We start from the raw sequence: 13,643 nt of genomic DNA, 5'->3' as shown, positions 1-13,643 counted from the left end.
TGTCTGCTCCTTAGGGAGCACAATTGCTACTCAATTGTGGGGGCGGCTGTTACAAAGTCCAGGAGGCACGCTCCCGAAGCGCGTGCATGAGCGCATCCCGCAGGCATGTAGCGGGAGTGCGCCCACCTTTTCATTTTATTAATCAAACAACGTGAAGCCAACAGACGGTGTTTTCTCCCGTCGGAGTTTATACAATACAAACTCACCACGGACATTCCCGTTCCTGTTCTTTACTTTCCTTTAACCTGTGTGCGTCATTGAACAGTGGTGAGTTGTGTTACATGTTGCTGTGATTTATTCCCGAGTGTAACTTTCTTTCTGTCACTTATTTATGACCCAGTCAGTGCATACATGCGCTGATCTGCAACACGGACATGACGCTGTTTAGGCTGTCTTCGTTTATTTCCTGATATTGCAGCCTAGTTTACCTGTCTGGATTATTCCATAGCATTTACCTGGGCTGTGTATTGTTTACAGTTTGTTTGGAATGTATGTTTACCGTATATATATTATACCCCTCTTTACATGAGCGAGTGCTCTGCATCCGCGATGCAATCATTGCCAATAATTGCCAGCTGCTACAGAGGCCGCCTCGCGGGCGCTCTAGTTTAGTAACTTAAATGTAACTATGGTTTATGTAGTGATGGCTTGGAATGAAACTCCTGTGTTTTGAACATTATTAATAACTGCTGTATGTTTAGTAATAACTGCTGTATGTGTAGTAAGTTATGAAGGTAACCACGGTGCTAAATGTGTATATTTTTGGTTAATTGTTTTATCTGATGTTAACCTGACTATTCATGTGTTAAACTCTTTAGTACAGTATACAGAGCTGATTTATACCTTTTTGGGTTTATCCTGCAGAAACCACACACACGCATAGAAACTACCTGTGCATTCTGTATGCTGTCCGCTACCACCTTAACTCCCATTAAACCGTTGGACTCTGTATCTTGCCTCATCGTCCAGTGTTCTGACCGACACTCCAGAGCGAGTACAAACTGTTTCCCCAGCACCTATCCTTTCCCCTATACCTTTATTTCAAGGGGTGAGTGAAGGTTGTAATGAGGCGTGATAAAAAGTGAAAGCCTAATCTGGGGAAGCAGAGGGAGTCGTTTGATAGGAGGCTGTGTGTAGCTGAGACAGATCATGTATATGGTTCCTCCTCATCATTTCCTCCCAATGCCTGGTTCTGTTCAGGGGAACCTTGGCTGAGAACAACAAAGCCCCAGCGTGGCCCATATTCCTCCAGCCATGAAGGAGCACTCCTTCATCAAACAGACGCAAATCATCATCATCGATCTCTCTCCCGCCGCACGTTGCGACTTCACGGAGCCGCTCTCCGCCATGCAGGCTCCGCTCCAAAGGCGAGTCCGCACGGCCCGGCCCGGCAGAGGCAAATAAAGGATACATAAACAAAGGGTAAAAATGTGAAGCGCGTGCATATACATTATATGCATAGACACGCATGCGCGCAACTTTAAAATAAACATTCGTCACGGTTTTGACATTCCTGTATATTTCTGTCCTAAATATGTACCCTCCACCAGGCTTACGCCGTATTGTATACTGCAAGTTTGCCAGAACGGGGCGAGACCGCTAATGAGGTTAAATGATCTGGATGATAAACGCAGCCCAAACACTGCCTCTAGACCAGTGGGGGGGGGGTGAATGAATACTTTTGATCCCGTCATTCCTGGAAGGGTATTTTTGGTATTGGCCGCACAACGCCTGGTATACACAGTGGCGGAGCAACAGTAAGAATTATGAAATGTATAACAATACAGTTATTCTTAGATTAATGCACATTACGCCTCAAACCAAAATAATGTCCTCCCTGGTTTGTACACACACACACACACACACACACGGGTCTGGGACATCAACACTAGTTAAGCTGCATGTGGAATACGGTGCACCCGTATACTCTTACTAGGAACTTCAGTATGATAAAATAAGTAAGCCTCGCCGAGCCATGAGCCTCATTGAATAACACGGGTGTCCACGTTTAGAGTGGTGTCAGTCTAACATGAGACATGCCCCATGGTAAGATGTGTTCCTCAGCACACTATATTTTCAACAAGAGTCTGTATGTTTACTGTGATGAATACTAGTTGTTCTTAACATGCTCTTGGTCGCACTGTTAATTCCGTTATAGACGTGCTGAGTATTGGGTGAGTTACACAGACAGAAACTGAAAGTCTGTGTATTTACCAGATTAAACGGTCAACAAAGAGAGAAGTCGTCCGGAACTTCATTATTCCACAACACAACGCAGATCACACGTTACATACACAAGGATGTACACTAGTATGTCGCAGGGACTTACTCCTAATCCAACCCTTGATGTTGATGCTGAGTGCCGGCCGGGGATCGAACCCCAACCTTCCAGTCTCTCTTCACCACAAGGCCACTGAGCTGGTTATTTTGAGTAGGATGTGGCGATTATTAAAAAAGCCAAAAAAGGTGAATATTCAAGGATTCTATCTCGGTGAGTATTAAACCCCTTTCAAACAACACCCTCCCGCCATTTATATATGCACAGTTCAGTGAGAGCTGTAACAACCTCACAGGAGTGAGTGTTAATCCGTCATCTCAAAGCGAAACGTCTGCTAATCCACCCATGCATTAGTGTTGTTAATTAATGACACGCACAAAACGAGCAACGGGTAATGAAAATACTCTTGGAATGTTTGTCTAGTACGTCTACTGGAATTATTGTATCATACTCGCATCAATATTATGACATGTCGGTATATAGGGATTGGGAGTATACGACAATAAAGCAAGCCAAATGATTCATTTGAAAGACAAATCTGAAGCAGGTTTTCTGACATTCCATATGCTGATCCTTCCCCACCCGTCCTTCCTCTTCGATGTCTCCCTTTCGACCAGATACCTGTCCATTCAAACTCTAGACAGGCAGCCGGCGAAAGTTCTCCACAGTCCCGAAAATTAAGGCTCGGCAAATCATCAAACCCTGTAACTCAAGACACTGTCACCCTTAGATACATGGAGATGACCTGTTCTGACATTCCATTATGTTGGTTGATCTGATCTCATCAAACCCTGTACACTCAAGACACGCTTCATATAATGGCCAGTACAGAATTCATTCCATATGTTGATCTGACCCCCCCATGCCAAAGTGCCAGCGCTCGCCCAGCAGTCTGCCGTCAGCCCGTCACCCAGGCGGATGTGTGCATATAACTATAGTCTATAGAGATAGAAAATTCACCTGCTTTCAGTTACTATTCTCCTTCGTGAGCTCTGTGCCATCATGATTCCACCTTGTTTTGAGATCATTACTCAATGGGCAAATGAAAATAAGGCCGGGTTAAACACTCAAAAGAAAAATATATTCAAAGCAGATGCAGAGGTGTAAATATCCTCCATCAAAGGGTTCGCCTCAAGAACGCTCCTGAGCTGAAAAAATGCACGCCAGTGTAAAGTGTTTATTATCTCACCAAGCCGAGGGGAATGGTGGGTGTTTGACTGTTTATTATTTGGGTTGAGCTGCATTCTGGTCCGCAGTGTTTTTCACCGTTTAGTATGTGGTTTTAGTTGCCGCCTCGCCACATTCGCCTCCGCGAGGGGAGGGAAGAATGTCAGAGACAGCAACTTCTTCCGGTATAGTCTACTCTATGCAACGTACACTTGGGAGTGCCGTGAACCTGCCTTACCCCTGGATAGGATTTCAGGAGTGACAGAGGGAGAAGGATAGGGCATTCCGCTGTCTACGTCCACGTTACCCCCCACACCCCACCCGCTGTTTTATTGTTTTTTTTAGTTAGTTCCAGGTCATGATAATAAATAAAAAAGGGCTTTACATCATGGGAGCAAGCAGAATCCGGCCACCAGGAATGACCCTTTGACCACCCCGGTGCAGGACAGGTGCCAAGCCACCTGCGTCGGTCGGCGCAGCCTTCTGGGCTCATGGCCTTGTGTCTTCATTCCTATAGCCTCTCTTCATTCCTCCCTCCGGATCGGGGCTTGGAGAGAACCCAGGCATCGCATCGAATGGTTCCCCTCCTCGGTGAGGGACTTCCAGGGAAGTTGTTTATGGGGGGAGATCGAAGGCTCCACCTTGGGCCCCGAGTGTCACCGTGCGTGGCCTCCCTATAGCATCTGGAGCTCACCCGTGGTGAACTTTCAAGGTCAGCCCCCGAGAAATATGATGCCTCATTTTCCTCTTACTTAAAAACCGTGATTTCTAACTCTTAACAAATAAACATGGATTTAATTTCCTTCCCTGTGTGCCTGAACTCAGGTGAGCGTTAAATCACATGGAAGCCACCTCTGGAAGCTATATACCGTCTAGCTTCTAATAACCCCACCGAGCAGCCATTCCTCCGCTAGTCCTCTGCCGTAAATGTTCTCGTAAATGTAATTAATGTACGCCAGGTTTATTATGCCCACAGTAAAACACACTCACATCTATAACAGTGACAGATATTCATTAAGTTCCAAGCCCTCCATTACAAAATGAGAACACTGCAGTTCCCAAAACATTCAAACCGGAGGCCATACTTTGCATGCAAAGTATAGCATTCCACTTGTGTTTTCCCTTCCACTGCTAAACAAAACTACAGCAAGGAAAGGAATTCAAATCAAATCTGCACCTGGAAAAGGAATTAAGTCCTTCCAGAATTAGGAAGGACTGGGCTCCCTTACAGTGTCTATACTGCGCCTTCTCTGACCTTTTAAGCCAGCCATTTGGAAGCATACAGGAGTCCGTGGATAATTTCACTCAGCGTCGACAACTCAAGTAAGGGGATAGCATTTGTTTTTCCTGTCTGCAGGAATGACCGTCTGAGTGCTTTTTTTCCCCCAAGCTAGCGCGCTCCACACCCATGCACTGACAGCCTGGGCCCCCGTCTAGATCTGCATTGGGTACGATAGCTCAATGTCTCTGCAACAACAGCTGGTCTCCAGTATTCTGCTGGAGTCGAGGGGGGAAAAAGAGAGGCGAAAGCAGAAGAAAACGAAAGGAAAAGATTAAGGGGAGAATGAAGCAGGTATGATGGATGGAGAAGTTATGACCGAATAAGAAAGAGACAGCTTTTGGAAGATCCAAAGAAGAAGGGAGGGCCGGGGTGGAGGAGAAGGAATGTCTGATTTATTGTCTTATTGTTTGTCTTTAAATGTCTCGATACACCGAATACACTGGATCGCTTTTTTATGGGTTGTCCTTTTGGTTTTCCTTTTGTATAAATCTGTACCACTGTGCTTTCTTTCTGTTCAATCAATATTAAAAGAAACCAACCAACACCCCCTGCAGATGTGCAAAATGCCATACCACACACACACAGACACACATTACAGACAGTCAATCTCATCTGCTCAGTCGCTGTTGAAAGCACAATGCATGTGCACACACACACACACACACACACACAGTCACACACACAGTCACACACACACACACACACACACACACACACACACACACACACACACACACACACACACCCTTGACCCCGTTGCTCCACATTCAAGGGTAACATCAAAGAAAATTAAGTACAACGACAAAATGAAAACCAGAAGCCCCAACAATGCCCACCAGCCGGCCTCCTCCCATTACGGTGTATAGCGTGGTTAAAGTTTAACAAGGACCATGGGAGGCGCAGGGTCATCCCGACAAGCGGTACCATCCCGCAGAGAGGTATACGCTCCCACACCGCTCGACACTCATGCGGGACAATAGAACAAGCAACCGCCAAAGCACTCTCAGACATGACCCCTGGATATAGGAGTAAGTGTGCTTCCTCTGTGATCGTGCCCGTTATGGGAACACTGCCCCGTCATTATGAGACTAACGACCGTAATTTATAACCGAAGACAGTATAGTTGCTTCAAGATCTGCAATGACATAGTCATAGTGTACTACTGCACCTATCCCTCTGGCATGCCTTCACTTTCAACCATTTGTTAGGCATTAGCGCACGGTAAACACATCATCAGGAGGTCGAGCTAGGTAATGCTTTACGCGTGTGCCGTGCGCGCGTCTTTTCTTTGCATATTAGTAATAGAGTTCCGGGGCACTGCATGCCGAGAGAGAGAGCACAATGAGGTTTGTTTTATACCTTCAAAGGAGAGGAAGACCCGGGGCTGAGGCTGAGAGACGCTGGAGACACAGCCCAGGAGCAGGGAGAGAGCCAGGAGGGTCATCGTTGGCCACGGAGGTGGTCTGGTCACCCGGCCCTCTGGCCAGCCCATGATGACTGACTGCACGGCTCAGGAACCTGCACGCCGGGTCACCACTGCCTGTGGGAGTAAGTAAGGAGGATACATGGTTTTTTCAGAGACCAAACCAAAACCCCCCCCAAAAAAGTGCATCTCTTCACCTCCCAATGTATGAATGAATGAACCCATTGTAAAGCGCGTTGAGTACTTAGAAAAGCACTATACAAAATGCAATTAATTATCTCCATGGCCCAAAGCCATACTATACTGTAAGCTTTGGTGTAAAGACTCTTAAGTAAAAAAGTAAAAGTAATGGTGTCAAAGGTTGAGAGGAGGTTGAGATTCCCTCAACAGTTTCATTTTGAGTATAAAGCTAATACTTTAAATTATATTTTAAATACAAACAATGAACACAGTCCTGGCTGGCCCCTCTCATTTAATACAAAAAACCCACTTTCACTAGAATCCCTACAATGCAATGAAATTGATCGAGAGAACAAGAAAAAAAGGGGGGGAAAAATACACAATGCTGAGCAAAGATCAGAGCTTAACGAGACAATTCAATGTCCGCTGTCCACTTTCACCCATGCAGTCAAGATGGCCACGTCTTAAATATGGATGAGATAAATCTGCACAAAAGGGCTGCCAATGAAATCACTTCCCCCTCGGCCGCCGCTCGACCGCCGCCGCCAATGTCTCTCTCGTTCCATTACAGGAGAAGAGCCTCTCCATTATTGATAAAGACAGGTACCGCCCCGAGGGGCATGTCCTCCTACAGTACAGTACATATATACAGCCAAACTCCATGAAAAAGGCCTTCGTCCTTATCTCACCCGTATACCGGGAAAAATAGCACCGCAAATGCTGCCTGCAGCGAGCTGTGAAATACTACACCGGAGAAGTGGATATAGAAGATTGCCTCTTTGGCTTTGGCCGAAAAAGGAATGTTGTATACAAAGGAGGTTGTTTCTGTGTTCTTGTGGTTTATAGATGAGCAGTAAAAGATTGATGATGCAGCAGAAGACCACACGCTAGCTGCGCGATTGCCATGAAACTTTAAAGTTGGAGGAGCGCCGTGCTGATAAGGCGGCCTGCGGCGTGCACATCGTGGCATGAGTGACATATTGGTTTATTGCACACTCTAAAACTTTACAACAACATACAGTACCATGTGGGGAGTGGTGCGTGTGCTCGCGTGTATGTGTGTGCGCCCACGCGTGTAGCCTATGTACGGTATGCACATTGCACAAGTGTGAATGGAAAGAGGGATCACATAATTAGTGTGGTTGCCCAACAGGGCAACCAGACTCTTGTAATTGTAACACTTTATTCCACTTCCACTTATTATTTTTCTTCCACTAGTCTTTATTTTGACGCACTACCCCTCCCTCAGTTTTGACTGTACGCACTTGAGCCATATGTCAAATTGACCGGAAAAATCGGGAATCGATGGCGTGTACTTTGCTAAGAGAAATGTTGTATAGTTTAATTGATATGAATTTATTAGTGAATTAAATTATCCCATTGACTTCAATGGAAAAATGCAAAAAATCACATTCAAGTATTTTTCCCTCTGAGACTGTAAGCACTATAGTTACAAAACTTGGAGGAATATTTCCTAATTATCACTAAAATTAATTAAAAATATATTTTTTTAGGTCGGCCTCATGGTGGCGCTATAACAGCCCACTTTACCTTTTGGCTCATAACTCTTGAACCGTATGTCGTAAAATCAAAATTATTTTTTCCCTGGATTCCTTGGGTCATGACGCATCTCCCCATATAGGCCACGCCCATTTCCGCCATGATGAATTTTCCGCCATTTTGAATTTTGTCCAAAACACACTTTTTGCTTTTCCTCCTACAGATTTTGTCCAAATCTCACAAAAATCTGTACACGTGATCTCTGGACCCATCCGATTAAAACACAAACGCAGATTTTCGGTAGTGCGTATCGTTCGGCCGTAATCGTCTTCCGAAGTCAGTAGGAGGGGCCTATATCACGAAAAATGCCATAAATCATGAACGGAATGTCCAATCCATCCAAAATTTGAATCACATGTCCGGGGTGGTTCGTTCAACCGAGTTCCAAAAGCAATTCCATTTTCATCCATAGGGGGCGCCGCAAACGCGATAAATGTAACCGTTTGTCGAAAAACCAGAATTTCGGGGGTTAAATCCCCTCCGAATTACTTACACACGATTTAAGGTGTGACTTGAAACTGTAACAGGCTGGCAATATCAGTGGGAGGGGTATATATATGTAAGCCACTGCGGCAACCACACTCTGCAATTTTTTAAAATTGCGACCTCTCCGAGGTTGTCTAGTTATGGAAAACTTCCGCGGTGAGATCTTTTTTGGCTGCACTTTAGAGAAACAAAACAGCCCCATCATCCTTTAGCTCCAACATACAGTACAGTACAGTACAGTACAGTACAGTACAGTACAGTACAGTACAGTACAGTACAGTACAGTACAGTACAGTACAGTACAGTACAGTACAGTACAGTACAGTACAGTACAGGGCAGGCTCCTGCCTTCAGACTTCCAACGGCTGTGACCTATCCCAGGCCGGCCCCCCCGAGGATAAAGTCCTGCTCCGACCCAAGCCTTAAAGCCGCTAAACTTCTACCTCTGGCTCTGTCTGGAGAGAGAGAGAGAGAGAGAGAGAGAGAGAGAGAGAGAGAGAGAGAGAGATTGGGGTGATCTTCCAATAGGCTCTCTGCTGCTGGGGGGGCCTGAAGACGTCAGCCTCACAGCTGCTCAAGTCATCACAGAGAGCCGTGCTCCCGGTGGCAGTGTCAGGAGTCGTTGAGATGTGAGATAAGACACAGGTCTGCCATGACAGTGACACCCTGTCGGGTCAGGATTAGACACTTCTTGCACTGTGGTTCCCCTTTCTTCTTCAGAGCCACCGCAGAACTTCCACTTGCACCGTGCAGACTCGGAGGGTGTGAATGACCTATATGTATAGCGCCGCATACGTTACAGAAACCCCATGAGCTTGCTTATTTGGACCCATAATAAGCAACACCTTCCGTTTGCAGATGCGATCAAAGGTAGTCGGCCTAAGCATTTTGTCTGGCAGAGCCAGCCCGGGCACAATCCAGAAATAAACACCAGGGCACGGCTCTCTGCCAGGAATGTCGCGGATGACAATTAAATCCGTCCGCACAAAAGAGGTCGGGTTTGATCGAGCGGAGTCATATATCACGGGAGCGACATAATGATAATTGAGTTCATTGTGTGTTCTCCTTGGCTGACGGCCTAATGAATTTTCCATCTGGGCATTTCAGAGGGCACTGTCAAAAACTAATATTGATGAACCTAATGAAACGTTATGGCTAAAACGTTTTTTTTTTTTCTTTTTTGGCTGCCGAACAGGGATCCAATTTAGTCTGTTTACACTGGGGCAACTGAAGTATAGAAAGCTCAGCTTTGATAGATGGGCCCTTTTGGTCTTTCCTTAAATCAATCTTCCTGTATATATTTGAGTTAAGAGATAACTACAACCACCTCTAGCGAAAGAGCAAACCGCAGTGGAAATCGAACGTACATAAATTACACAGGAGACACCTCGCGGTCATCCCGGTCCATGAATAAGAATAGAGGGCGAATTTGAGCTCAATTAGAGATATGATGTGATATAGTACTTTGTATAGTAAATTTGTCTTGCGGCCCAGCGGCCTTGTATATTCAACACACATACGCACATTCGACATAACACAAAAACTGAAATAAAAATACAGTTACATACATAGAGACATAAGGGCACAGAGCAAAGTCCACAGCTCAGTCTATAGTCCTGGCCAAAAACCTGATTAGGCGAACGGACCTTTCTATAACTATATGTAAATGATCTGTATAGCATACTGTCAGAGCTTGTGTACACACTTTCCCCTGCTTCAACTGTGGGGGTCAGTGCGTGGTGTTCACACCCCACCCTGTCACCAACCAGTCAACAGCAGCTTTCCTGCTGCACGCTGCCAAACACGCGCATGTAGACGCAGCTATAAGTAACGCTGAAGAACACCTTTATTTTCTACAGTACAATATTCAAATCGGTATTCAAAAGCTAATCAGACTTGATGATGTAATGCATTCTAGAAAATGTCAAAACATTAATTAGCACTGGATAATCGTAAACATTCACAAAGATTAGAACCTATATACACATATTCAAGGGAGACCAGAAAGTATATATAGTTATGAAAGTTGACTTGAAACAGACAGCCATATAACAGGAGAGCCACTTTTCAAAAGGGAGAGTTACTCACATTCTGATTTCCTGCATTCTTTCTCACCCTGCACCTGTTAGCCTCCCTGTCTATCACTTCCTCCCTCTATTTCCCTTTCCTCTCTCTCTGTCCAGCTGTGTCCAGTGAGTCAGTCATCCCTCCCTCTCTATCTCTCTCTCTCTCTCTAGCACATGGAGGTTCCCTATATACCCCATCCAGACAACATGCCTGTCCCGGTCCATCTCTCTCTTTCTGTCTCTGTCTGTCTGGGACTCACCTTCTGAGGGCTTCCCTCGGTGCTGCCGTGGTCTGTCAGTGACAGCCCAGGTTGCAAATGGAACCCGTATACGTCCTTCTTTATCCCACTCTTTCAAACACTTTGGTTCCACACACACGGATCCCCCGGTCGGTGACTGAATGGATATCCCAGAGGAGAGAAAAATAAATGCTGCTATTCCATCCAACTGTCTACCAGGACAGGCTTGACTGAGAGAGTAGAGGAAAGAGAGAGGGAGGGAGGGAGGGAGGGAGAGAGAGAGGGGGGGAGGAGGAGAGGGGGAGTAAGAGGAGGAGAGTGAAAAGAGAGAGGGCTGGTGTCCTATTACACACTCTACTGAAGTCCCCCCTCCTCCTCCGCCTTCTCCTCCTCCCATCCCCTCCCTCTCTCTCTCTCTCTCTCTATCTCCCCTCTTTCCCCTCTCTTGGCTAACTAGACAGCATACAGATCACCTAACTCTTTATAGTAGGCGATACGGCCATCAGGCTACCTTTTACACAGACCTAGAGGAAGAGAAGTCTGTAAGCCATGCAGTCAAGTTAGAAAGTTAGAATCTACCTATACCGATGGCATATATGAGCCCACAACCATCTCATTCTGTGTAATGTAAAATAAATCACACACACACAGTCACACACAGTCACACACACACACACACACACACACACACACACACACACACAGTCACACACACACAGTCACACACACACAAAATATGTTTGTACCATCTGTGCTCGGGCAAATGAAAAAGCTAAAAAAGTAAAAAAAAAAAAAAAAAAAACACAAATATTTACTACTGTATAGTGACAGATGTGGGTCGGATATTAAAATGCGATGATAAAACGTTTTATTTCCTGTGTTGATACAAGCCTTCTGTGCCGATTTTAACACGCTCGTTATTGCTCAAATCGCCTCCGTTTTATTCCATGGCTCGCCTTGCCACAGCAGTATATAATACGTGCCATTATTTTATGGTACGTTTTATTAAAGTGAGGCAATAAAAAAAAGGTCACAGGCCACAGGCTTCATCCAATGTGGTCAACCTTAAAGAGAGTTATCTATGCTTTTAAATGCGTACCAGTCACAGCGGTATATATTCTCCATCTCCATCCAGGAGCACGCAATAACCCCACGCACACTCGACAGATCACTTTCAGACAACAGTAACACACCTCCACTTGAAAAAGGAGCTCAGCAAACTCTGCACAGGGGGGGGGGGGGGGGGGGTAAGCGGTTAAAATGCTAAAGCGAAAGGGTTCGAATCTATGCCAAAACAGCACGGGCACAGAACGGGCTTTCCACCACAGACACTGTTCAGAGCCTGCAGATGAGCCGTTTGCAGCGGTGGAAAGTAATTAAAGTACTGTATAGGCCTACTGTACATTTACTGGTACTGTACTTGAACTACACTTTTGAGGTACTGTATTTTTATACTGTACTGTATAGTATTTCCAGATGTGAAGCACTTTTACTTCTACTCCACTTACATCTCAGAGGCGAAATGTTGTACTTTTACTCCACCACAGTGGAGAAAAAGTCCAATATTTGCCTCAGAGATGTGATATTTTAAAACTTTAGGTATTAGTTACTTTGCAGATGTTCAGTGTTATTTGAATACAATTTGAAAATGTATATATATATATATATATATATATATATATATATATATATATTTGGTATAGCTACAGTACATTAAGCAGTACATTTTAAGTACAGTACATTTTAAGCCAATACTTAGTAAATGTTGAATTCCATACTTTTTACTTTCTATATTTGCAGTATTGAATACTTCAAAAACGTTGTGTATTTGCTCCACTGCTAGTGTCCTCAAGACGTGGCTCAAAGCCTGAGATGGGCTGCCTGTGTGAAGCCAGAACACAGACCACAGGATGGGATGTGTTTTATGGCGTCACCTCGTTTGACAAGAACTCTATACTAGTACAAGTGATGCAGCTCGGTGCCAAAACCAAACCGCACGACTTTAGGGGTCTCGGACTAAATCCGTGGTCCTTGGACAAATCAAATACATTTTAGTGTGTGTGGTGTGTGTGTGTGTGTGTGTCCCCTCTCTTACCCACTCACCAAATGCCTTTGTGTATACTCCATTTCCATACGCTGCTCCAAAGACGCAAATTATGCCCAGCTTGTGTTTCCATGAATGGGCACATTTTGTGTTAACCGTTGAACCGCTGCTGCCGTTCATGCCTTTTTAGGACAGAGAGAGAAAGACGTGAGGGAAAGTTAAAGACGGACAGTGGCGGAAATTATAACCATTTTGACCTGAGATCGGATTCTAAAAATTGTCTTCTACATCCTGACAGTCTTCTGAAAAAGCTATGTTTCTATGTTGGTGGTTCTTCGATTTAAAAAAAATAGCAGACCTACAATCTCGTAGCTTGTAGATCTGCTATTTTTCAATAGCTAAAGCATAACATAATGCTAACACCAAAAGGGATTCCCGCCCAAAATGTGTTTTAAGTAATTGTACTTTCACTGTAGCCTGGCTAATAAGTCGGACTTTGTTTTTGTGCCAACCGCTGATTCGTGTCTGGCTTATTAGCCAGGCTACTTTCACTCCTACACTAAAGGTATTTGAAAACCTCAGTAGTTACGTTGTCAATTTGGATTATTATTGCAAAACTTACACAAACCACTTCAGCCCTATATACAGTACATTTCGGGCCATGTGAAAATAGCCGATCTACAAGCTCACAATGCGTCGCGATGTGACACATTGTGAGCTTGTATAGATCTGCTCTTTTCAAAATGTTTTTTACACATTGTATACATTTGAAAACGTGTGAAATGAGTCATTCTGCATAATGACTACTTTCTACTTTTGGTACTTTGACGCCAACACGTTTTCAGACTTTTACTTGTAAAAGAGTATTTATTTATACATCGCAGTATTGATTGATTGACTTTAAAACAGTGGTTTTCA

General features: G+C 44.7%; 1 protein-coding gene across 1 annotated transcript in view; it reads right to left on the bottom strand.

Moving 5' to 3' along the window:
• Positions 1–10,894, bottom strand: part of sema3c (sema domain, immunoglobulin domain (Ig), short basic domain, secreted, (semaphorin) 3C) — a 73,863-nt gene extending 62,969 nt beyond the window's left edge. The window contains exons 1-2 of the mRNA XM_080757853.1: positions 10,703–10,894; positions 6,087–6,267 (exon numbers count right to left, since the gene is read on the bottom strand). Coding sequence (XP_080613979.1) covers positions 6,087–6,219 — 133 coding nt within the window. The 5' untranslated portion in view covers positions 6,220–6,267; positions 10,703–10,894. The remainder of the gene's footprint in view (positions 1–6,086; positions 6,268–10,702) is intronic.
• Positions 10,895–13,643: the final 2,749 nt, after the last annotated feature.

This window comes from Protomyctophum bolini (genome assembly GCF_963924005.1).
Source record: "Protomyctophum bolini genome assembly, chromosome: 23".
NCBI lineage: Eukaryota > Metazoa > Chordata > Actinopteri > Myctophiformes > Myctophidae > Protomyctophum > Protomyctophum bolini.
Note: the sequence above shows the minus strand (reverse complement) of the source record. Positions and strands in the feature narration are given on the sequence as shown.